This window comes from Nyctereutes procyonoides, unplaced genomic scaffold (genome assembly GCF_905146905.1).
Source record: "Nyctereutes procyonoides isolate TBG_1078 unplaced genomic scaffold, NYPRO_anot_genome, whole genome shotgun sequence".
Lineage (NCBI taxonomy): Eukaryota > Metazoa > Chordata > Mammalia > Carnivora > Canidae > Nyctereutes > Nyctereutes procyonoides.
The window spans coordinates 52,243,808-52,266,875 of NW_026575146.1; the positions used below are offsets into that span (position 1 = coordinate 52,243,808).

Genomic DNA, 23,068 nt, shown 5'->3' on the forward strand with positions numbered 1-23,068 from the left:
AAACTGTACTAGTAATCGCTGTACTTGTTGCCCCCTAAAACTCAGTTAAAAAACAAAAATAACTCACTTTTTAATGATATTGTTATGACATTAACATGACTTTTTATATTGTGTAATAAAACATAACTTCTGGAAGACAGGATAACTCAGTGTGAGCAAATGCATGATATTACAAAATCACATGTGGGGCACCTGGCTGGCTCACTGGGTAGAGCATACAACTCTTGAAAGGATTTCTACAATCTGAGAAGAGCTATGAAAATTTACTTCTCAAATTTGCTCTTTCCTTTTTCTTCTACTAGCCAGACACTAAAGAAATTTCTAAAAATGTATAACAATGCCACTTGTCTCACTGATATTTTTGTTTCAAAAGTCATTTTTCGGGCAGCCGCAGTGGCCCAGCGGTTTAGCGCCACCTTCAGCCCGGAGTGTGATCCTGGAGACCAGGGATCAAGTCCCACATCAGGCTCCCTGCATGGAGCCTGCCTCTCCCTCTGCCTCTCCCTCTGCCTGTGTCACTGCCTCTCTCTGTGTCCGTCATGAATAAATAAATAAATATTTTTTTAAAAAGTCATTTTTCTTAAAGTTATTAACACTTAATTTGCATGTTGTTTATATTCATATTATTTATTAAATAATTATTTTTAAAATTTCTGAGTTTTCATAGCTAACACAATAAGTATCAATAGATATAACCCACATAAACCCATATAAACCAAGCTTTCCCAGGTTCTCAGTAATTTTTCAGAGTTACAAAGGAGGGATCCCTGGGTGGTGCAGTGATTTGGCGCCTGCCTTTGGCCCAGGGTGCGATCCTGGAGACCCGGGATCGAATCCCACATCGGGCTCCCGGTGCATGGAGCCTGCTTCTCCCTCTGCCTGTGTCTCTGCCTCTCTCTCTCTGTGACTATCATAAATAAATAAAAATTTAAAAAAAAATTAAAAAAAAAGAGTTAGAAAGGGTTCCTGAAAACAAAAAATTTCAGAACCACTGATCTAGACAATAAATACCAAGGGAAAAAGAACTGATCCATTTCTAGTACTTGCTAGAAGTAAAGGGCTTATTTTACTCTGCCACAACTCTGCTGGCACTGCCTTCATTTCCTGGTTATATTATGACACTTTAACCTTTATCATAATTCAGCTCCACTTGCAATACTCTGACATATGCGATGACTAGGAGCTTTTGTAAACAATGAGCTATGGTACTCCACCCTTGGTGTACAAATACTAGAAACTCAACATTGACAGAGATTCAGAATAAAGTCACACTTCCTTCAGTGACTCTAAGCAATCTGCTAACATAGAAAGATTCTGGGGATCCCTGGGTGGCGCAGCGGTTTGGCGCCTGCCTTTGGCCCAGGGCGCGATCCTGGAGACCCGGGATCGAATCCCACATCGGGCTCCCGGTGCATGGAGCCTGCTTCTCCCTCTGCCTGTGTCTCTGCCTCTCTCTCTCTCTCTCTGTGTGACTATCATAAATAAATAAAAATTAAAAAAAAAAAGATTCTGAAAGTATACGAAGGAATTATATCATATGCTACTTTAAAAATGCTTTTAAGAAAACAGTAACTAAATTCTAAAGAATTTTGAGTAGAAAAGTTAACAATTCACTTTCTTGTGTCTCTAAATGATGTGTTTAAACACAAATGGAGAGAGATTGTACTACCTCTTCTCACCACAGATTTGATTAGAACGATTTTTATTTTTTTATTTATTTTTTTTTTTTTTTTTTTTAATTTTTATTTATTTATGATAGGCACACAGTGAGAGAGAGAGAGGGAGAGGCAGAGACACAGGCAGAGGGAGAAGCAGGCTCCATGCACCGGGAGCCCGACGTGGGATTCGATCCCGGGTCTCCAGGATCGCGCCCTGGGCCAAAGGCAGGCGCTAAACCGCTGCGCCACCCAGGGATCCCTAGAACGATTTTTAAAAGAGTACAAAATACTCATCTCGGACCAAGAGTAATTTATTAAAAAAGAGAAAATGGAAATTATTGCACCTTATGCAGGCTATTTTAAATTAAAGCTTGCTGTATCAATCATATTTTTTTAAGATTTTATTTATTCATGATAGTCCCACAGAGAGAGACAGAGAGGCAGAGACACAGGCAGAGGGAGAAGCAGGCTCCATGCAGGAAGCCCGACGTGGGAGTCAATCCCGGGTCTCCAGGATCACGCCCCGGGCCAAAGGCAGGCGCCAAACCGCTGCGCCACCCAGGGATCCCTGTATCAATCAATATTAATGTCAAAAAGTAGATTTCATCACAGATGAACAACAGACAACAGTAATGAAAACTGTTCGCTTTTACATTTAAATATGAAGGACCAAGCTTCTGGGCAAGAATAAAGCCAGGGTTTACAGTCATCGCATGCTTCAATGTGATATGAATAGCAACCTGTGGGCAAAACTGTGGGACATTTTAATACTCCTGGAATGAGGTTGCAAAACTCCCTTATCACTGATGAACCAGTAGAATCTCAATCTATTATAAGAAATGCAGGGGCTGAAGAATATAACCAAAGAGGCCAAACTGTATAGTTTATTGTCATACACTGATAACATGGAGGGACTGATAACATTGTAGTATATAACAATGTTTACTTTTCAAAAAATGTTTATTATTTTTAAGTAAACTCTACCCCAAGGTGGGGCTCAAACTCACAACCCTGAAATCAGAGTTGCATGCTCTACTGACTGAGCCAGCCAGGCACCTCTACTCTTTAGTTTATTTTTTAAAGGATTTTCTTTATTTATTCATGAGAGACACAGAGAGAGAGAGAGAGAGGCAGAGACATAGGCAGAGGGAGAAGCAGGCTCCCTGCAGGGAGCCCGATGTGGGACTCATCCCGGCACTCCAGGACCACGCCCTGAGCCGAAGGTAGATGCTCAACTGTTGAGTCACTCAGGCTCCCCAGCATGCAACTCTTGTTCCCAGGTCCTGAGTTCAAGCCCTATGTTGGGCATAGAGCTAGCGAGGTTGCTTGCTTGTTTGCTTACTTGAATGAATCAATCAAGCAAGCAAGCAGTGGATAATTTTCATAAACAAGATAGGTGACTATAAAAATTAATATAGGGCAGCCCGGGTGGCTCAGTGGTTTAGCACTGCCTTCAGCCCAGGGCGTGATCCTGGAGACCTGGGATCAAGTCCCACGTCGGGCTCCTGCATGGAGCCTGCTTCTCCCTCTGCCTGTGTCTCTCATGAATAAATAAATAAAATCTTAAAATAAATAAAAAATAAATAAAAATTAATATAGCATCAGGCTCAGATGAAGGGAAGAAAAAGACTTTTTTAATGAATAACACAATACTGAGAAATTACTGAAGACAAGAAAACAGGGCTTTGGAATGGGATCAATTTGCATTTGAATCTTAACTCCATCTGCTTTACTTTGTCTTGGGTAAAACACATAATCCCTTTGAGCCCAGGAAAAAAGGGGGGAAAAAGCCTCCTTTATTTCTCATCTTGCATTGCTTGAGGAAAGGAATAATCTTTTCACCATCTGTATTTCAGTATAGCTAGAAAATAATCTTGACAAATGAATTTCAAGTAAAAAAGTCAAGACTCCTTTCTTCTTTAGAAGCCATACAAATCATTTAGTATTTGTAAGATCTCTTGCTTTTCCAATAATTCAGCTCCACACTCAAGGTTACTTACAGGATTCCTAAAGAACTTGGGACTGACCAAGCATAGTAATAATGTTTTTCATTTATCTTTGAGTTTCTTTTTCAAAGTCAAAACCAAGACTTTTGAAAGACGAAGTTTTATACAAAAAGATTTAGACCTGTCCTGATCCACAATTCTTACATATATAAGTAATCTTTAAGTCTAATTATGATTAGACCATTTGGGTATCAAGGAGATGTTAGTGGCACCAGAGTAGCCTTCTAATCCCTGGTGGAGGAATCAAAAGACATAAGCCAAAACAAGTGGGAATTCTGCTACAGGATTAATGCTGACCTCTCATTAAGTAGCATACAAAGTGGTGGCTCATGTCAGCTCTTTTACAGAAAAGAAAAGCTGTGAAAAGCTGAACATTATCTTTACAAGTCTTTTACTTTATTTTTATAAAGACTTAAAGATTTGAATGTTCAATGATATTTAAAACTACCTTTACCAAAGGGTAGTACCAGGATCACATTGTTTGCATAGCACTAACAGGTGACATGCATATTTATTCCCTGCCCTCTCAGGACCATCTTCCCATCCCCCTCTACCAAATACAAAGTTTTCAGCTCTTCCAGCTACAGTTAGGACATCTTTTCCAAAAAGTCTCTGGGAATGATCCAGGGTTGTTTTCAGTAACTGGGAGAAACTGTCATAAAGAACATGATTATAAAAATCCTGGGGCACCTGGGTAGCTCAGTCAGTTAAGTGTCTGATTTTAAGCTCAGGTCATGATCTCAAAGTCCTGAGATTGAGCCCCCCACATCAGGCTCCCTGCTCAGGGGGGAGTCTGCCTCTCTCCATCTGCTTCTCCCCCAGCTCATGCTCTATCTCCCTCTCCCTCTCAAATAAATATATTTTTTAAAGATTTTGGGGATCCCTGGGTGGCGCAGCAGTTTAGTGCCTGCCTTTGGCCCAGGGCGCGATACTGGAGACCCGGGATCGAATCCCACATCGGGCTCCATGCATGGAGCCTGCTTCTCCCTCTGCCTATGTCTCTGCCTCTCTCTCTCTGTGTCTCTCTGTGACTATCATAAATGAAAAAAAAATTAAAGATTTTATTTATTTATTCATGAGAGAGAGAGAGAGGCAGAAACAGGCAGAGGGAGAAGCAGGCTCTCTGTGGGGAGCCTGATGCAGGATTCAATCCTGGAACCTGGGATCACACACCGGACTGAAGGTGGCACTAAACCACTGAGCCACCAGGGCTGCCCTATCATGAGCTTTCCTGATCCAAGGACTGCAGCAACTCCAAGACAGGACAGAGTTGAGAGAGAGAGAGAGAGAGGCAGAGACACAGGCAGAGGGAGAAGCAGGCTCCAGGCACCGGGAGCCCGACGTGGGACTCGATCCCGGGTCTCCAGGATCGTGCCCTGGGCCAAAGGCAGGCGCCAAACCGCTGAGCCACCCAGGGATCCCCAGGACAGAGTTATTAACCTTTGGTTCTAAGTGTCCATATCCAATCATTCTTTTTTTTTTTTTTTAAGATTTTTAAAGAATTTTTAAATGTATTTATTTTGAGTAACTCCTACAGCCAACGTGGGGATCAAACTCATGATGCCAAGATCAAGAGTCACCTGCCCTGAGTGAGCCACCCAGGCACTCCATGTTATACCAACATGTAGAGAGAATCACTTTTTTTAAAAAAAGATTTTATTTATTTATTCATAGGAGACACAGAGAAAGAGAAGCAGAGACATAGGTAGAGGGAGAAGCAGCTCCATGCAGGGAGCCCGACGTGGGACTCAATCCTGGATCCCAGGATCACGCCTGAGCAAAAAGCAGATGTTCAACCACTGAGCCACCTAGGCGTCCTGAGAAATCACTTTTTTAAAAGATTTTTATTTTGGGGGGACCTGGGTGGCTCAGTCAATTAAGCGTCTGACTTTAGCTCAGGTCATGATCTTGGCTTCCTGGGATCAAGCCCCATTTGGGCTCTCTGCTTGCAGGGAACCTGTTTCTCCCTCTCCCTCTGCCTGCCGATCCCCCTGTTTGTGCTCTCTCTTGCTCTCAAATAAAGTCTTTTAAAAAATAAAGTGAAATAAAACAAAAGACTTTCATTTTTTTAAAGTCTCTATACCAACATGGGGCTCAAACTCCCAACATCATGCTCCACCAACTGAGCCTACCCCTAGAAAACTATAAATCATATAATAGGTCTATCAACTAAAACTACATGGCTTACAGCACAACCAGCTATACAGAATATAGTAGAAAACACAGTTAATTCATTCATGGAAATCTAGCCTTAGATAGCACAAACAGTTGCCAAATTTCCCTACTGCTAATTTGGGCCAGTGAGCATAAAATTCAACAGATTTGTTTAAAAGTATACTTTTGGAGGAAATGCTAAAGAAAATGAAGAAAAGACTGAAAAAAGGATAGAGAAATTCATATATTTAAAAGGGAGTCGGGGCAGCCCAGGCGGCTCAGCGGTTTAGTGCCACCTTCAGCCCAGGGCGTGATCCTAGAGACCCAGGATCAAGTCCCATATCCGGCTCCCTGCATAGAGCCTGCTTCTCCCTCTGTGTCTCTGCCTCTCTCTCTCTCTCTCTCTCTGTCTCTAATGAATAAATAAAAATATTTAAACAAAAAAATAAAAATAAAATAAAAGGGGGTCAACTCCACCTATAACAAATACCAAAAATTCTGCTCTCAAAGACTGATACAGGAAGAAAAAATCTAGATAGCTGAAATCACACTTTCTGTTAGGCTTTTATCTTTCAGTATTAAAAGAAGTATCTTATGGAAAATAAATAACCCAAATTAAAACATTCAAAAATGTTAAATATTCTCAAGAAAACACATTACCCCATAGCTTGAGTTACAGATTCACAAAAAGGCTGACATGATTTTTCAATTAAAATAAACGACAAAGGTTATACCATATTTATTATTAAGACTAACCTTCTAAACTCATATATATAAAAATATTACCACATATAAATTGTAGTAAATGTATGTAAATTCAAACTCATATGTGTAAAAATGCTATCACATATATTAAGCTAATTTTTATATTTAAAATAATCATTTTTCTCTTGCAAGCAGCAATTACCTTCTGATATGGTTCTTACTCAGCTGAGCTAAAGGATGGAAGAAAGTAGCACCAGCATGTACATAATAAAGCTGATAAAAGAGAATGCCAGAATTATAGAAAAACGGTGAGGTACAGAGGGATGAGAAACAAAGTCCAGTATCTTTTCATTTAGACCAAAATCTTCAAAGGAATAAAATTATAGGTTATCAATCTAGCAATTTATTTGATACTCAATCTAAGCCATTTCAGTAACCTTCATGTTTTTTAAGATTTTATTTATTTATTCATGAGAGATAGAGAGAGAGAGAGAGAGAGAGAGAGGCAGAGACACAGGCAGAGGGAGAAGCAGGCTCCATGCAGGGAGCCCGACGTGGCACTCGATCCCAGGACTCCAGGATCATGCCCTGGGCCAAAGGTAGGTGCTAAACTGCTGAGCCACCCAGGGATCCCCAGTAACCTTCATGTATTGAATTAAAAACCAGACCCCCCCCACACACACACACAGGGTGACAGATGGTAGCAAGCATAGCATAATGAATAAACTTGTGGACTCACTATGTGTATACCTACAACTAATATAACATTGCATGTCAACTACATTCAAATAAAAACTAAAACTAAAAACTAAAAACATCAGGCCTAGGGCAGCCTGGGTAGCTCAGCGGTTTAGCGCCGCCTTTAGCCCAGGGCCTGATCCTGGGGACCTGGGATCGAGTACCACGTCGGGCTCCCTGCATGGAGCCCGCTTCTCCCTCTGCCTGTGTCTCTGCCTCTCTCTCTCTCTCTCTCTCTCTCTCTCTCTGTATCTCTCATGATTAAATAAAAAAATCTTAAAAAAAAAAAAAACAACAAAAACATCAGGCCTCTTTCAAGACCCCTTTGGTAAAGACGATCCACAATAAATAACGTCATCTGGTCAATGGGAGAATAATTTTGCAAAACAAACTCTCTCCTCTCAGCCCTAACCTACCTTTTATGAAAGATTCCATTAAAATGGTGCATTATTTATAGAAGAATGGGGTGGGGAAGGGCGAATCCACTTTATTTTATTTTATTTTTCTGAAAATTTTATTTATTCATGAGAGACACAGAAAGAGACAGAGAGAGAGAGAGAGAGAGAGAGAAAGAGAGAGGCAGAGAAACAGGCAGAGGAAGAAGTAGACTCCCCCAGGGAGCCCAATGTGGGACTTGATCCCAGAGCCTGGGATCACGACCTGAGCTGGGAGGCAGAAGCTCAACCACTGAGCCACCCAGGTGCCCCTGAATTCACTTTATAATGCAGAAATCAGCATGTTTAGATGAAATTCTACATGAGAGAATGGGAGTTTTTTCTCTATTTACCTTAATATTTAGTTGGATACAATTTTGAATATTGAGGAATGAAATAATAAACTATGATACATATATTATTAGTAAGGTAATTAAGAAATATAACTCACCATTTTTTAGGCTTTGACAATGGTTTATATTTGCTGTATTTTACACGCCATTCAAGAACTTCTTTACAGCGCTGACAAACTCCATCATGAAGCTTTGCATTAATTTTCTTAAACAGAAAAACAAAGTTGGAATTTCACCTGTGAGCCAGCATTGCAAACCCATGAAAACTGCACATGAGAAATTTAAGTTTTTAAAAATAGTAACATAATTGAATCTGTGTAACATTCTATGATACACTATATATTTTTATATGCATTACTCAAGTTGGTTCTCTACAAAGGCAAAGATTCTTAACTAGATGTAGCTCAGAATCATCCAGGAAACTTTTTAACCTCTTGGCAAGAGCATTTTAGATAGCCCTCCTCATTGATTCTGATGTGCACAAATGTTAAAATTCAAATTTATATAGTCAAGATATGTGCATTTTACTGTATGTAGGTAATAATAGGGAAGAAATAACAATGCAATAATAAAGTAGAAAACCTAATGCATATTTTAAGACTACTGTTTCCAACAATTCAAATCTTACCAATGAGAAATGAGAAAATACACTGAGAAATTATAGTCCTAAATTGTCAGTCTCTAGGGGAGAGCAGAAATTATGACACCTGAGAAAGGAGCGTCAGGGAGAAGCAGCTGGAAGCAAAAAGGCATTTAATTCTTTAATTTAATATTTTTGTATTTTTAAAAAGACTTTGGGTTTTTTTTAAAGGATTTTATTAATTTATTTGACAGAGAGAGAGCAAGCAGGGGGAGTGGCAGGCAGAAGGAGAGGGAGAAGCAGGCTCCCCACTGAGCAGGGAGCCCAACTGGGGGGTGGGGGGTGGTGGCTAGATCCCAGGACCCCAGCATCACAACCCAAGCTTAAGGCAGATGCCTAACAGACTGAGCAACACAGGCACCCCAACATTTTTTTTACCCCAACATTTGTATATTCTTACGTGAAGAAAAAATGTTATAAAAAATGTTGCTAATCTGATTTCTTCAAAACAAAATAAATGTGTGCATGGAAATATCTGTGCTGGGGAAAGGGATTTATGAAAGAAAAAAACATTTATTATGATTTTCTTCTCAAAATGTATTGGGGAATTAGGAGAATGAAAAAAATATAAACATGTCATGTGTTTTCCCCAATAGTTTTATATTCTATAACATATTCATGTGATTCAGGACCCAGAGTACTTATTTTCACTAAGTTCTCTGAGAATTCTTTAATTTACTTTGGCCATAAAAGCCTGGTCTTTCTTGGCCTATTGTCAGAATAATGAGAAGACGACATTTTATGTTTTCTTTGCTTCCTTTGTTTCCTTTTTTTAATTTCTCAAGAGGTGAAAGAAAAGGATCACAAAAGATGCAGATTCTTTGGGAGGTTATCAGATGCTGAGTTAAAAGTACAACATTTAAGGATCTGAAAAAAAAATCTGAAACTTTTGAACTGTGCTTGATATTCTTTAAAGTTTTAAACAAGAAGGTAAAATAATTTGACAAAACATTTATTCAAAGAGAAAATATTTCAAGGGTGTTTTCAAGCCACAAAGTAAGCTGTGGATATATTATGTTTGATTTTACTTCTGTGGTAAAACACATATTCTGTTATTTATGAATTGTGTATGGGTATTCCTTTCTCCCTGACTTAAATGGAGAGTTCCTGGGAAAATAAATTCTACATGACACTATATTCCTTCCTATAGTGGTCTGCTGTTGCCAGAAAGAGGGAAATCTGTGTCCAATACCAAACTCCTCTTCTTATCAAACTTGATACTTAGTTATCCCATATAAGACTTGCTAAGAAATACCCAGAACTAAAGTTCACATTTCATCATTTGTTCTCATTGCTTTCTATTGCTTAGAATATCTTACTAAAAGCATTACTTGTATTTTCCTAACTCTAACAGTAATGGGAACAAGCTAACAACTTGAACTATGATTACAAGATAAATGTGATATGAACTTTCTTAATAAAATATTCTTAGAATGCAAAACATTTTGCTACTTGCAATTTTATTATATATAACACATTCTGCTCGTTAACTAGGAAGCATTATTTGGTTTCTTGTTTGTTTCTGTATCCAATTTCTGAGCACCAGTTCATCTTGATTTACAAAGCTGCACATAGCGTGGAAACTGGTTTCTTTGGGGTGGATTGGACAGTAGAACAAAACCGGTCTTTGTGGAAACTTGTTCTGTGAGTGGCGTGTGAAGCAGTATAAATGGAGATGTTGTAGAGAGTTCACATGACTAACAGGCACTACTACAAAATTGAACTTGATTTTGATGTGTTAAGAAATGAGAGTAACAATGAAAATGAATGGTACTCTCCACTTAAAAAGAACTGCAAAAAGAAAGAAAACTGTGCACCTTGCCTTATTGTATTTTGGCAATCTAGAAAAAGTGAATTCCAGAGATGTGAGCAATGAAAACTAAATCCTAGTTCTAGGAATCATTCTGCCCCAAGCAAAGAAGATTGCAATCTTACCTTACTCACACCTATGTTTACAACTAACCCAGTTTTGGCAATTAATTTTAGCATATTCCTCCTCGTAGAAATAATAGGTTATTAAGGTTAAGATTTAAGCATGTCCAAATATAAAATCAAAACTTAGTTTCATAAATACAAAAGCTTTTAAAGATCATTCTTTAAAGCTACTTTGCAGAACTTTATTTTTCTTTTAAGATTTTATTTATTTCTTCATGAGAGACACAGAGAGAAGCAGAGACCCAGGCAGAGGGAGAAGCAGGCTCCATGTAGGGAGCCCGACGTGGGACTTGATCCCAGGTCTCCAGGATCATGCCCTGGGCCAAAGGCAGCGCTAAACTGCAGAGCCACCCGCTGCCCTACTTTCTAGAACTTTAAAGGAAAAAAGCTTCAGAGTAAGATTCCACTGAACTTAGGAATTCTTTTTTAAAGATTTTATTTATTTGACAGAGAGCGAGAGCACCCGCACAAGCAGGGGGAGCAGCAGGTAGAGGGAGAGGAGAAAGCAGACTCTGGGCTGTGCAGGGAGCTGGATGCGGGGCTCGATCCCACCACCCTGAGATCATGACGACCTGAACTGAAGGAAGATACTTAACTGGCTGAGCCACCCAGGTATCCCATGAACCTAGGAATCTTAATTAAATAAGAAAACCTTATTTATAAATTGAACACTTTTAAGTTAGAATAAACAGGGTGTGTCAAAAGAACCATTTACTTAATATATATGTAAAGTCTTAGCCATCCTTGACTCATATAACATATTTTATAGTAAATGTTGTTATTCCTGCTGTTAACATTCTGTTGTCAGACAATTCATCTTTTGTGATGTAATGCGGCAATCTCAAGAAATTAGGTGAGGACTTTACCACCCAAGAGCCAAACTGTAAATATAATATCTGTATCAACAGGCTGATACTGAAAAATACGTTATAAAATATAAAGTATGTTTTAACGGAAAGAAGATACTATTATGGGGGAAAGAAATTTGAATACTACTCAAGAAAAACTAATAATTTTTCATTAGGATTTTTTTTTTGTACATCATATTCCCTTCAGAAATGCTAATAGCAAACAGTGGCATATTTTGCTTCCCTTCATTAATTGGGGAAAAAAAGGAATTATAAAAATTAAAGTCAAGGAAAATGACAATTCTAACAGCTGCTGAAAATCCATTTCCAAGAAATGGCTTGCTCTTCCCCTTGCTTCATCCTTTCCTCCAAAATAAGGTTTTGGGGGATGCCGGGGTGGCTCAGCAGTCGAGTGCCTGCCTTCGGCCCAGGGCATGATCCTGGGGTTTCGGGATCGAGTCCCACATTGGGCTCCTTGCATAGAGCCCTCTTCTCCCTATGCCTATGTCTCTGCCTCTCTCTCTGTGTGTCTCTCATGAATAAATAAATAAAATCTTTAAAAAAAATAAGGTTTTGGGGCTAATATAGCTATAACAGTATTACCCCAGAAAATAGATATGTATGTCCTATTTATATTTAAAAGTATATATTTTTTAAATTTTCTAGTAATACCCCCTTATTATAAATTTGGTTAGAGGATAAAGGATCTCTAGATTTGAGAGCAAGAACTTATATGATTAATAACAATAACATAAAAATCTTTTAGGTTGTGACTTTCAAACTATAAACTCTTTTGTTTTAAATCCTTTTAATATGGCCAGAACATTGTTGGGCATCTTCAGAATCAACACAACCAAAAATAGATGAGGGAATCAGATTGAAGGCAAAGTGAGGGTGCAGGGAAAATGATGAAGCACTCAGGAGTGCAGCTGAGAAGTGCACTTGCTAGAGATGGAACCACAAGTGAGATCCATGCTTTCTAGCAGCCAGTAAAAAATGAGCTCCACTCCCTTACCTGCTTCAATGCTTGTAATATGCCCAAAAGCCAGTTTCTCAGTAGTATAACTATTCTGGTGACTAAAACCCAAAGTCTAGTCTTTCCCAAAAAGGATCTCCTATGATACAGTAAGCCATGCTTTCAACAACACCCTTATGATATAAAGCATTTCACAGAGCTGTTTTCTACCAGGGTTCTCCAAGTAGTCTGGTGTTACATAATGTCAAATACAGTGTGGTAAAAGTTACTCTCAAGGGTACAATGTAGGTACATATGCCTGATATTAATAGAATCTACAGGAATGCACCCCACATAATAAGGTCATCAGAAATAGTATTTCTCTTAACTAAGTTCTAAAAACATTCACCTCTATTATGAAAAATTTCAAACATGCAGAAAAGAGTTCAAACAATACTAATACATAGCCATATATACATTATCTAGAGACAACTGTTAACATTTTTTAACCTATTTGTTTTCTCTGTGTGTGTACACTTAAAGTTGCAGATATCAGGACTCTTTACCTCCTAATCATATGTATCCTAGAAATCTTTTCCTCTAATTAACTACATTACTGTTACACTTTAAAAAAAAAAAAAAAAGAAAAATAACCCTCATCATTGAATGTAGCTGGTCTGTATTGAAATTCCCTCACCTTTCTCCTGCCCTCTAAATCAGTATTCAAGTACTATTTGACAGTTATATCTCTTTTGTTCTACAAGAATTCCCCCCCCCTTTTTTTTCTTTTTTGAGTGAGAGAGAGAGAGAGAGAGAGAGAGAGAGAGCATAAGGGAGAGGGGCAGAAGGAGAGAGAAAGAATCTGAAGCAGGCTCGATGAGGGATTCAATCTCAGGACCCGAGCCAAAATCCAAGAGACGCTTAACCAACTGAGCCACCCAGGTGTCCCAAGATTTCCCTCTTTTATCCTCTCTTGCACTAATCTTTTTGAAAATAGCAGGTCTTTGAAATTTCAAAGTAGTATCTGAAAACATCCCACATTCTGGATATGTCTGATTGTTTCTTCATAGTATAATTTAACTCATTGCTTTATGTACCATATTTCCATAAAATGGAAGTTAGGTTTAACGGCTTGGTTAGATCCAGGTTTAACATTTTTTGGTAAGAGTAGTTCATATGTGCTGCTGCTACATACTTCATATTACTCCCCCTAGGAGGCACAAAATGTCCGGTTCTCACCTAGTCAGGGATATGAAATTTGCCTTGGTTAAGATGGTGACTGCCCTGATCTCCTCAAATTATAAAGATTAGCAATAATCTATGCAGGTCATGTTAATATACTGTTCCATAATATATTTCATCTCATGGGTCAGTACCCATTCAAGATCCTTTGCCTGAATTAATTAATTAATTAATTAGGTAAGCTCTATGCCTGATATGGGGCTTGAACACACAACCCTTATATCAGGGGTAGCATGCTCTACCAACAGAGTCAACCAGGTGCTCCTGAATCAATCACTGTAAATGCTAACTATATCATTTATTATATATTCATTAAAATTTTTTAAAAGGTTTAGCAGCTGGGGGGCACCTGAGTGGATCAGTCAGTTGAGCATTCCTCTCTTGATTTCAGCATAGGTCATGATCTCAGGGCTGTAAAATAGAGCCCCATGTCAAGCTCCGTGCTTAGTGCAGACTCTGCTTGAGATTCTCTTTTCTCCTCTACCTCTCCCCCAACTTGTAATCAATCAATCAATCAATCAATAAAATATTAAAAAAAGATTACTAGCTGGGGGCACCTAGGTGGCTCAGGGAAAAACATGTGACTCTTGATCTCAGGGTCATGAGTTGGAGCCCCACACTGAGTGTAGAGATTACAAAAGTAAATAAATAAACTTTAAAAATAATAAAAAAAAAGAATAAAAAGGTTACCAGCTGAAGTCAGTCATTATATTTTAATATAATGCATATATTATATCCACATATAATAAAATCGGCCCATTTTAGATGTATTAAGTCTATGCATCTCACAACCAAAATATAGGTATTTTTCATTACTCTATGCAGGTCCTGATATGGAGACCTAGATTGGGCTCCCTGCTCAGTGGGGAATCTGCTTCTTCCACTGCCCTTCCCCCTGCTCCTATGTGTTCTTTTGTCTCTCTCTCTTTCCTCTCAAATAAATAAATAAAATCTTAAATAAGAAAATAAACAAATAGATAAGAGAGTTCCCTTGTGGCCCTTTTTTGTCGATCCCTTTTGCCAATCCCCAGGCAATGCTGATTTTTTAATCTGCTCCCATAGTTATGCCTTTATCAGGTGTCATATATGGATATATATGAATATGGATAAAGTATATGCAGAGCTCATTCTTTTTTTATTGGTAAATGGTATTCCATTGCACAGATGTGCTACAATAACATTTACTCATTCACTATTTGAAGGATGTTCAGGGTTGGTTCTAGTTTTGGGTGGTAATATTTGCATACAAGTTTTTGTGTGGGCTCCTTTTTTTTTTAATTTTTATTTATTTATGATAGTCACAGAGAGAGAGAGAGAGAGAGAGAGAGAGAGAGGCAGAGACACAGGCAGAGGGAGAAGCAGGCTCCATGCACCAGGAGCCCGACGTGGGATTCAATCCGGGGTCTCCAGGATCATGCCCTGGGCCAAAGGCAGGCGCCAAACCGCTGCGCCACCCAGGGATCCCTGTGTGGGCTTCTTATTTCTCTTAGGTGAATACCTAAGAATGGTATTGTTGGATTGTGCAACCATTTTTTTAAAGATTTTATTTATTTATTCATGAGAGACACAGAGAAAGAGAGGCACAGACACAGGCAGAGGGATAAGCAGGCTCCACGCAGGGAGCCCAATGCAGGACTCAATCCCAGGACCCCAGGATCAGGCCCTTAAGCTGAAGGCGGCGCTAAACCAAGGCTGCCCTCAAATCCTATTTTTAAATGTTTAAAAGTACATTTACATGTTTAAAAGTGGTGTGTTTTTTTTGGTCACAAACCTGGGAAAGAAAATTATCATAACTGAAAAAATAATAATAAAAAAAAGAAAATGATCATAACTGGCATGGAACTCAAATTTCTTATAGCTATAACTAGCCTTTGGTTTGATCATATTTACAGAACACTTTTTGGACTCAACTTTTCAAGTGGATAAATATGAAATGGGACAGGGGAGAAGATAGAGTTCAACCAGAAATCCCTTTTGTATTCTGTTCCGTAGTCTGCAAACTTTGTTCATTTTCTTACTGCTTAATTTTGCAACTACAGTGGTTCTTTACCTTTAATACTTCTCCCCACTGGGTATTAACAATGGCACACTAGGTTATACAGTTTTCTTATAAGAATTACTCTTGTAGATGAAAAATAATTTACAGGTGAATTTTATAGATTTAAAACAATATGAGCAATTACATCTAAATATTCATATTAGAGAAATGTTATAATACAGATAAAGAAAAAAAGGCAAGTCTTATCAAAAAAGCCATAATTTCCAGCACTTAAAGTATATTTACAAAACTTTCAGTTTTTTCTGTACATGTTGTTTTATAACCTGTTATTATTTTTTCACATTAATATATATTTTGAAAGCTTGTTTTTATTCACTGCATTATATTCTCTCCGAGTAATACTATCATTTACTTAACCTGTTTCCTGTTATTTGACAATTTGGCTGTCTCTAATTCCTGACTGAATAGATACAGATACATAAATATTTTTTAAAGTAAGCTCTACACCAACATGGGGCTTGAACTCATGACCCCAAGAGCAAGAGTTACACACTCCATGAACTGGGCTAGCCAGGTGCTTCTAATTGCCCCTTTCTTGAATCAAGTACATAATTACTTGGATATGAAAGTAAATGTTCATAATCTTGCCTATAAAAATTTGCTTTGCTTTTTATCCAGGTAGTTAACATTCTAAAAAGAATAGAAAACACTGCCATTTCCTTTTAAAAAGAGAATTTAAAAATACTCTTGCTAAAATCAACTTAATATCACATTTAGACCACCATTAATATATCACCCAGGATATCAACATTGAGTTCTATTGACTTCAAACTTTCAAACCTACGAACTCTTTTTTTAGTGTGATAAAGCAGTAATAAATGCGAACGTCCATTACTCTCAGAAATATGTTATTTGGATTAAGACACTGAGTCTTCCTATTTTTATGTATTTTATTATTCACAAAATGAGCTGGTCATATAAATAGCCTAGAAATACTTTTGAAGTGAGTTCTGATAGTAAAACTGATTTTACTGTCATTTAAGGAAAAATATAAAACAAAAGTTAAAAAAAAATTAAAAACAAAAACAAAAGTTACTTTGGGCTTATTTCTTTTTAGGAAACCATTTATTCAATATAGCTAATTACAGATTAGCTGCCAACATTGACAACAATTTTTCAGAAAAAATTCAGGCCAAGTCTCCTTTAAGCAAAATAATACCTTAGGGTTCTAAAATACTTACTATACATCCATACATCATATTCATAAATATTTGAATTACCAATATTTGATTTTTTACTATATAAAATTCTAAAAAAAGATACCTCAAACATAGGGACATCTGGCTGCTTAGTCAGAAGAGCCAGCATCTCTAATTTTAGGATCATGAGTTTGAGATCCATACTGGGTGTAGAGATTACTAAAAAGAAAAGTAAATTATTTATTTATTTATTTATTTATTTATAAAGATTTTTATTTATTTATTCATAGAGATACAGAGAGAGAGGCGGAGACACAGGCAGAGGGAGAAGCAGGCTCCAGGCAGGGAGCCCGATGCGGGACTCAATCCCAGGTCTCTGGGATCAGGCCCTGGGCTGAAGGCGGCGCTAAACCGCTGAGCCACCCAGGCCGCCCTATTTATTTATTTATTTATTTATTTATTTATTTATTTATTTATTATTTATTTTAGGAAAGTAAATTTAAACCCAACACTAAAAAACACAGAAAAAACAAAGAAAATGGAAAAACAAAACAAAACAAAACAAAACAAAACACAGGAGCACCTGGGTGGCTCAGTAGGTTTAGCTTCTGACTCTTGATATCTGCTCAGGTCATGATCCGAGGATTATAAGATAACCCCAAGTGGGGTGCCACACTGGGCATGGAGTCCACTTGGGATTCTATCTCTCCTCCTCCCTCTTCCCCTCCCTCCCCTCATGTACACACATTCTCATGTTCTCTTTCTCAAAAACCCAAAACAAAATGATACCTAAAGCATAAATTGAGGTATATTTCTACTATGAGCTAAAATAACTTTCTTCCCCAACGTCTACTCTATCTTCTTTCCATTTACTCTGTATTAATCTTAAGTCCTTAAAGAATCAATACCAAACTGAAAGTTTAAATATAATTCAGAAATACCCAAACTGCTCCTTTTACTCAATATATTTAAAATATGAGCTTTTTATAGTCAAGAAATAATATTTGTGTCCTTCTCCGAGTTTTTTTGTTACTGCTGGAATCTTTAACAAGTGACATCTGTGAAAATAAACAATTGCATTTTCATCCAAACACTGAATATAAAATGAGTCCTGATCATCCCAAACAGAAGACTATTCTCTCAATAAGCGGGTAGAGCCATTGTCAGTTGGAATTATACAGAGAGGGCCTGTTACAAACTACCCAAACTACCTACTGATTTATTTCAGCAGCCAAGCTAACTACCCAGATTTTCACTGACAAACTTAATGCAAACAGACATCTAAGTGGAGTAACACCTCCCTACGGGCAAAAACATGCCATTGCATTATATTCTAGCAGTAGAGAAACCTATTTTATTTTATTTTAAATAATTTATTTATTTATTTATTCCTTCATTCATGAGAGACACACACACACACACACACAGAGAGAGAGAGAGAGAGAGAGAGAGAGAGAGAGACAGGCAGAGGGAGAAGCAGGCTCCATGCACCGGAAGCCCAATGTGGGATTCGATCCCGGGTCTCCAGGATCGCGCCCTGGGCCAAAGGCAGGCGCCAAACCGCTGCGCCACCCAGGGATCCCAGGTCCTTATTTCTGATCTGTATTACTGAAGTAGCATCCCAAATGGAAGATGGACTGGGGAGTATCAATGAGGGAGAGACAGAACGGGAGACCAAGCCATCAACAGTTATATTTTAGTGGACATCTCTCCCTAACTCTCCTCTGATTGGAAACTGACACTCTTTTTTTCTCTCTCTTTTTTTTTTTTTTAATTCATGAGAGACAGAGAGAGACAGAGACACAGGCAGAGGGAGAAGCAGGCTCCCTGTGGGGTGCCCAATGCGGGACTCAATCCTGGGACCCCAAGATTATGACCTAGGCAGAAGGCAGACAGACACTCAACCACTGAGCTACCCAGGTGCCCAGGATACTGATACTCTTTAAGGCACTTCTAAGACTGATAGTCAGGGGCAGCCCGAGTGGCTCAGCAGTTTAACGCAGCCTTTGGCCCAGGACGTGATCCTGGAGACGGGGGATGGAGTTCCCTGTCAGGCTCCCTGCATGGAACCTGCTTCTCTCTCTGCCTGTGTCTCTAGGTTTCTCTCTGTGTGTGTCTCTCATGAATAAATAAATAAAATCTTATATATATATAAAAAAAGAAAGACTGATAGTCAGAACTCTCTGCAATTTGATCCCTACTTTTCTTTCTGGTCCTATCTCCTGTTTTCCCTCCCTGTGCATCTAAGTAAGCACTCCCAAGTAAACAAATCTGGTCACACAGAAACTACACTGTGCCTCCTCCTGTCCTTGCTGTGCTGGCACTGCATCTCCTTTCGCTCAGTACTTGCATGCTAATTTTTAACTCTTCATTCATATTCCAGGTCTGCTTTCCAAGCAATCACCCTAGATCACCTGCAGTATTTCCCACCTCATCCAACTCAGAAGATGTACACCAACACTCCCAACAGCCAGGCCACGCTGCACACTAGAGATGCAGGGTTTAAAAAAGAGTGAGGGAGGGCAGCCCTGGTGGCTCAGCAGTTTAGCACCGCCTTCGGCCCAGGGTGTGATCCTGGAGACCTGAGATAGAGTCCCATGTCGGGCTCCCTGCATGGAGCCAGCTTCTCCTCTGCCTGTGTCTCTGCCTCTCTCTCTCTCTCTCTCTCTCTCTCTGTGTGTGTGTGTGTGTGTGTGTCTTTCATGAATAAATAAAATCTTTAAAAAAAAGAGTGAGGGAAGGTCCTTGCCTTTGAGCAAATAAGCAGGTAAATGAAAAGAACAGTTTTGACACTGGAAATTGTGATGACAGACAAACCAGAAGTGTTTTGGGATCATCCTCTACCTAACAGAGTCCAGTACACAGGGAAGACCTTGTGGGTGCATGAGGAACATTCGGCCCTCTGGGAAACTAAAACCAAGCAGCTGAATAGGGTATGAAGAGAAGGAGAGGAATGAGCTAAACTTTAAGAGAAACTGCTCAGCTAAAGAATTTTGACTCTTCAATAGGGAGGAGACCTGACTGGATAGGATCCTAAAATATAATTACAGACAAGACTAGAGGAAAGTATGGAGATCAGTACAGAAGTTGCTAGAGTCACTTAGAATTACATACTAAAACACTAAATTTGGATGTGGTAGTGGGGATACAGAGGTGGGCACCGGCATGGGAGGTAATAAAGACAGAGAAATGATCTGAATTGGGGCGCCTGGATGGCTCAGTTAAGCGTCTGCCTTTGGCTCAGGTCATGATCCTGTGTCCTGGGATCCAGCCCTGTGTGGCAGGCTCCCTGCTCTGTGGGGAACCTGCTTCTCCTTCTCCCTCTGCCTGCCCCTCTGCCTACTTGTGCACACTCTCCCTGTCAAATAAATAAATAAAATCTTAAAAAAAAAAAAAAAAACAATCTGGATTCAGTAAAAGAGAACATGACTATAAGAGAGTTGGAGCAAAGCCAAGACTCCAGGGAAGAGTGACTTTTATTTTGTTTTATTTATTTATTTATTTTTAAATTTTTTTTTGGGGGGGGAGTGACTTTTAAATCAGTTCTCAAATTCTGGGGTATAGGAGGGGCACCTGGATGGCTCACTTGGTTAAGTATCGCCCTTCGGCTCAGGTCATGATCCTGGAGTTCCTGGACTGAGCCCTATATCCAGGTCATGAGGTCCTGCTTGGCAGGGATTCTGCTTCTCCCTCTCCTCTGTCCCTTCCCTTGTTCTGCTCTCTCTCACTCTCATTCTCAAATAAATAAATAAAATCTTAAAAAAAAAAAAAAGACCCAACGGGAAAGCATATTAAAAATCCTATTTCCAGGCAGCCCTGGTGGCACACTGGTTTAGTGCTGCCTGCAGCCCAGGGTGTGATCCTGGAGACCTGGGATCGAGTCCCATGTCCAGCTCCCTGCATGGAGCCTGCTTCTCCCTCTGCCTGTGTCTCCACCTCTCTCTCTCTCTCTGATTCTCATGAATAAGTAAATAAAATCTTAAAAAAAAAATCATATTTCCAGGGGGACCTGGCTGACTCAGTCAGAAAAGTATATGACTCTAGATCTCAGGGTTGTGAGTTCAAGTCCCACACTGGGTATAGAGATTACTAAAAATAAACAAACTTTAATAAATAATAATTTATTTAAATTAAATTAAAATCAAATTTCCAGGTCCCACTTCATGAGATTGTGATTTTATAACTGAGGAGATTCTGTTGCATGGATCATGCTTTCAGACCCTGTGGTTGAAGGATGGGGGACAGCTCTGGAGCAAGAAGGAGCTCAGACAGGTTGGGCTTCTGGAAAAAGAACCCTCCCATCTTCCCAAAGTAGACCTAAATGTACAGACAGGGAGCATATGGTACTTAGAAAGCTAGTCACATAGACCAGAATATCAAATATGGAGAAGGTAATTACCAGAATAGTCTCAGGTATGGTTTGAGGACCATGTACATTGTATTGCCTGTGAGGCTTGTTAAGAATGATGATTCCTGGACTCAATCCAAGAACTACTGATTGAGAATTTCTGGAAAATGGGATTATGTATTTTATATGAGCTTTCCAGATGATCTTTAAGCATGCCAAAGTTTAAGAACCACTGTCGTAGGCAGCTGAAGAAAGTAGACATTTCTAGAAAGAAGAGTGTATTCCCTACCTCATCTATGCTACTGAAAGTACTACTACAAGGGAGGTGATATGCTTTTGGATATGATTATTATGATTAGAAAGTTATGATTATTATAGTTAAAACACCATAGTGTCAACGAGAAATGATGATGATGATAATAAATGACATATAGTGTCTTTTGCTTAAAACTCCGTATTTACAGTTAAGTATATCATTTCCTCACAATTACCTTGGGGGATAAATAGTATTATTTCTACTTTATAGATGCAGAAACAAATCCAGACAGTCTTAATAATCTACCTGCAAATGCACATACCCAGAATAATACAACCAGGAGTCAAGACAAAGACCTCTGACTCCAAATACCATATTCCGCCCCAGTATTCCATATTGCCTCTCTTTTAGGAACTAAATCTCAATCTGATTCCTACTTTCACCATTGAGAGCATCACGTCATTGGGAAGATGCACTCTGATTTCCAACCAAGTGAATGAAAAAAATATTCATTTCTCAAAGAAAGATTGAGACATATAGTGTTACAACTAGCCTACTTATCTTTTTTTAAATATTTTACTTATTAATTTATGATAGACACAGAGAGAGAGAGAGAGAGAGAGAGAGAGAGAGGCAGACACAGGCAGAGGGAGAAGCAGGCTCCATGCCGGAAGCCCGACGTGGGATTCGATCCCAGGATTCCAGGATAGCGCCCTGAGCCAAAGGCAGGCGCTAAACTGCTGAGCCACCCAGGGATCCCTAGCCTACTTATCTTCTAGAATAATGTATCAAATAGCTGAGTCTCCAGAATGACCTCAGAACTGACAGGAAAAGCTATGTTAGAGACATAAATCAGAATGCAGAAGAGCTAGTATTTAAGAAGCTTTTCCAAAATTTTATATCCAAAGACATTACTCCAAAATGTACCTTATACTCGATTCTCACTCACATGTATAACGCCCCTTAATTCAGACATGGTTCACAATGATGTCGTATTGTATGGAAACTCTTATTTCCTCATGGTCAGGAAAAATAGAATTTATAGCAGTAGTTTCTAACCTTTATTCCTATTCTGGGAACTTAAGCCAAATCTAAACATGTTGAAAATGGGGGAAATTGTTTCTTCATTGTTCTTCCCTATTTTTTCCAGTTTTTTAAAGAAATAATTGACATATGGGCAGCCTGGGTGGCTCAGCGGTTTAGTGCTGCCTTGAGCCCAGGGCCTGATCCTGGAGGCCCGGGATCAAGTCCCACATCAGGTTCCCTGCAAGGAGCCTGCTTCTCCCTCTGCCTGTGTCTCTGCCTCTCTCTTTCTCTGTGTCTCTCATGAATAAATAAATAAAATATATTTTTTTTAAAGAAAGAGTTAACATATAACACTGTAATTTAAGGCATACAGCATGATGGTTTGATTTACTTATATTGTGAAATAATTACAATAGGTTCCACTACTATCCATCTTTTCATTTAGATACAATAAAAAGAAGAAAGGGGAAAAAATCATCCCTATGTTTTAACTCTGCCTTAGTAATAGAATCAAATCGCAGGCCAAATCTCAAATAGCTAGGGAATCTAAAATTAAAGATATGCTGGGAAAT

At 38.8% G+C, this 23,068-nt stretch overlaps 1 protein-coding gene across 1 annotated transcript in view; it reads right to left on the reverse strand.

Moving 5' to 3' along the window:
- CUNH9orf85 (chromosome unknown C9orf85 homolog) overlaps positions 1-23,068 on the reverse strand; it is a 61,414-nt gene that overhangs the window by 18,158 nt on the left and 20,188 nt on the right. Inside the window, exon 2 of the mRNA XM_055312051.1 lies at positions 8,147-8,253. Within this exon, the coding sequence (XP_055168026.1) occupies positions 8,147-8,253 (107 nt within the window). The remainder of the gene's footprint in view (positions 1-8,146; positions 8,254-23,068) is intronic.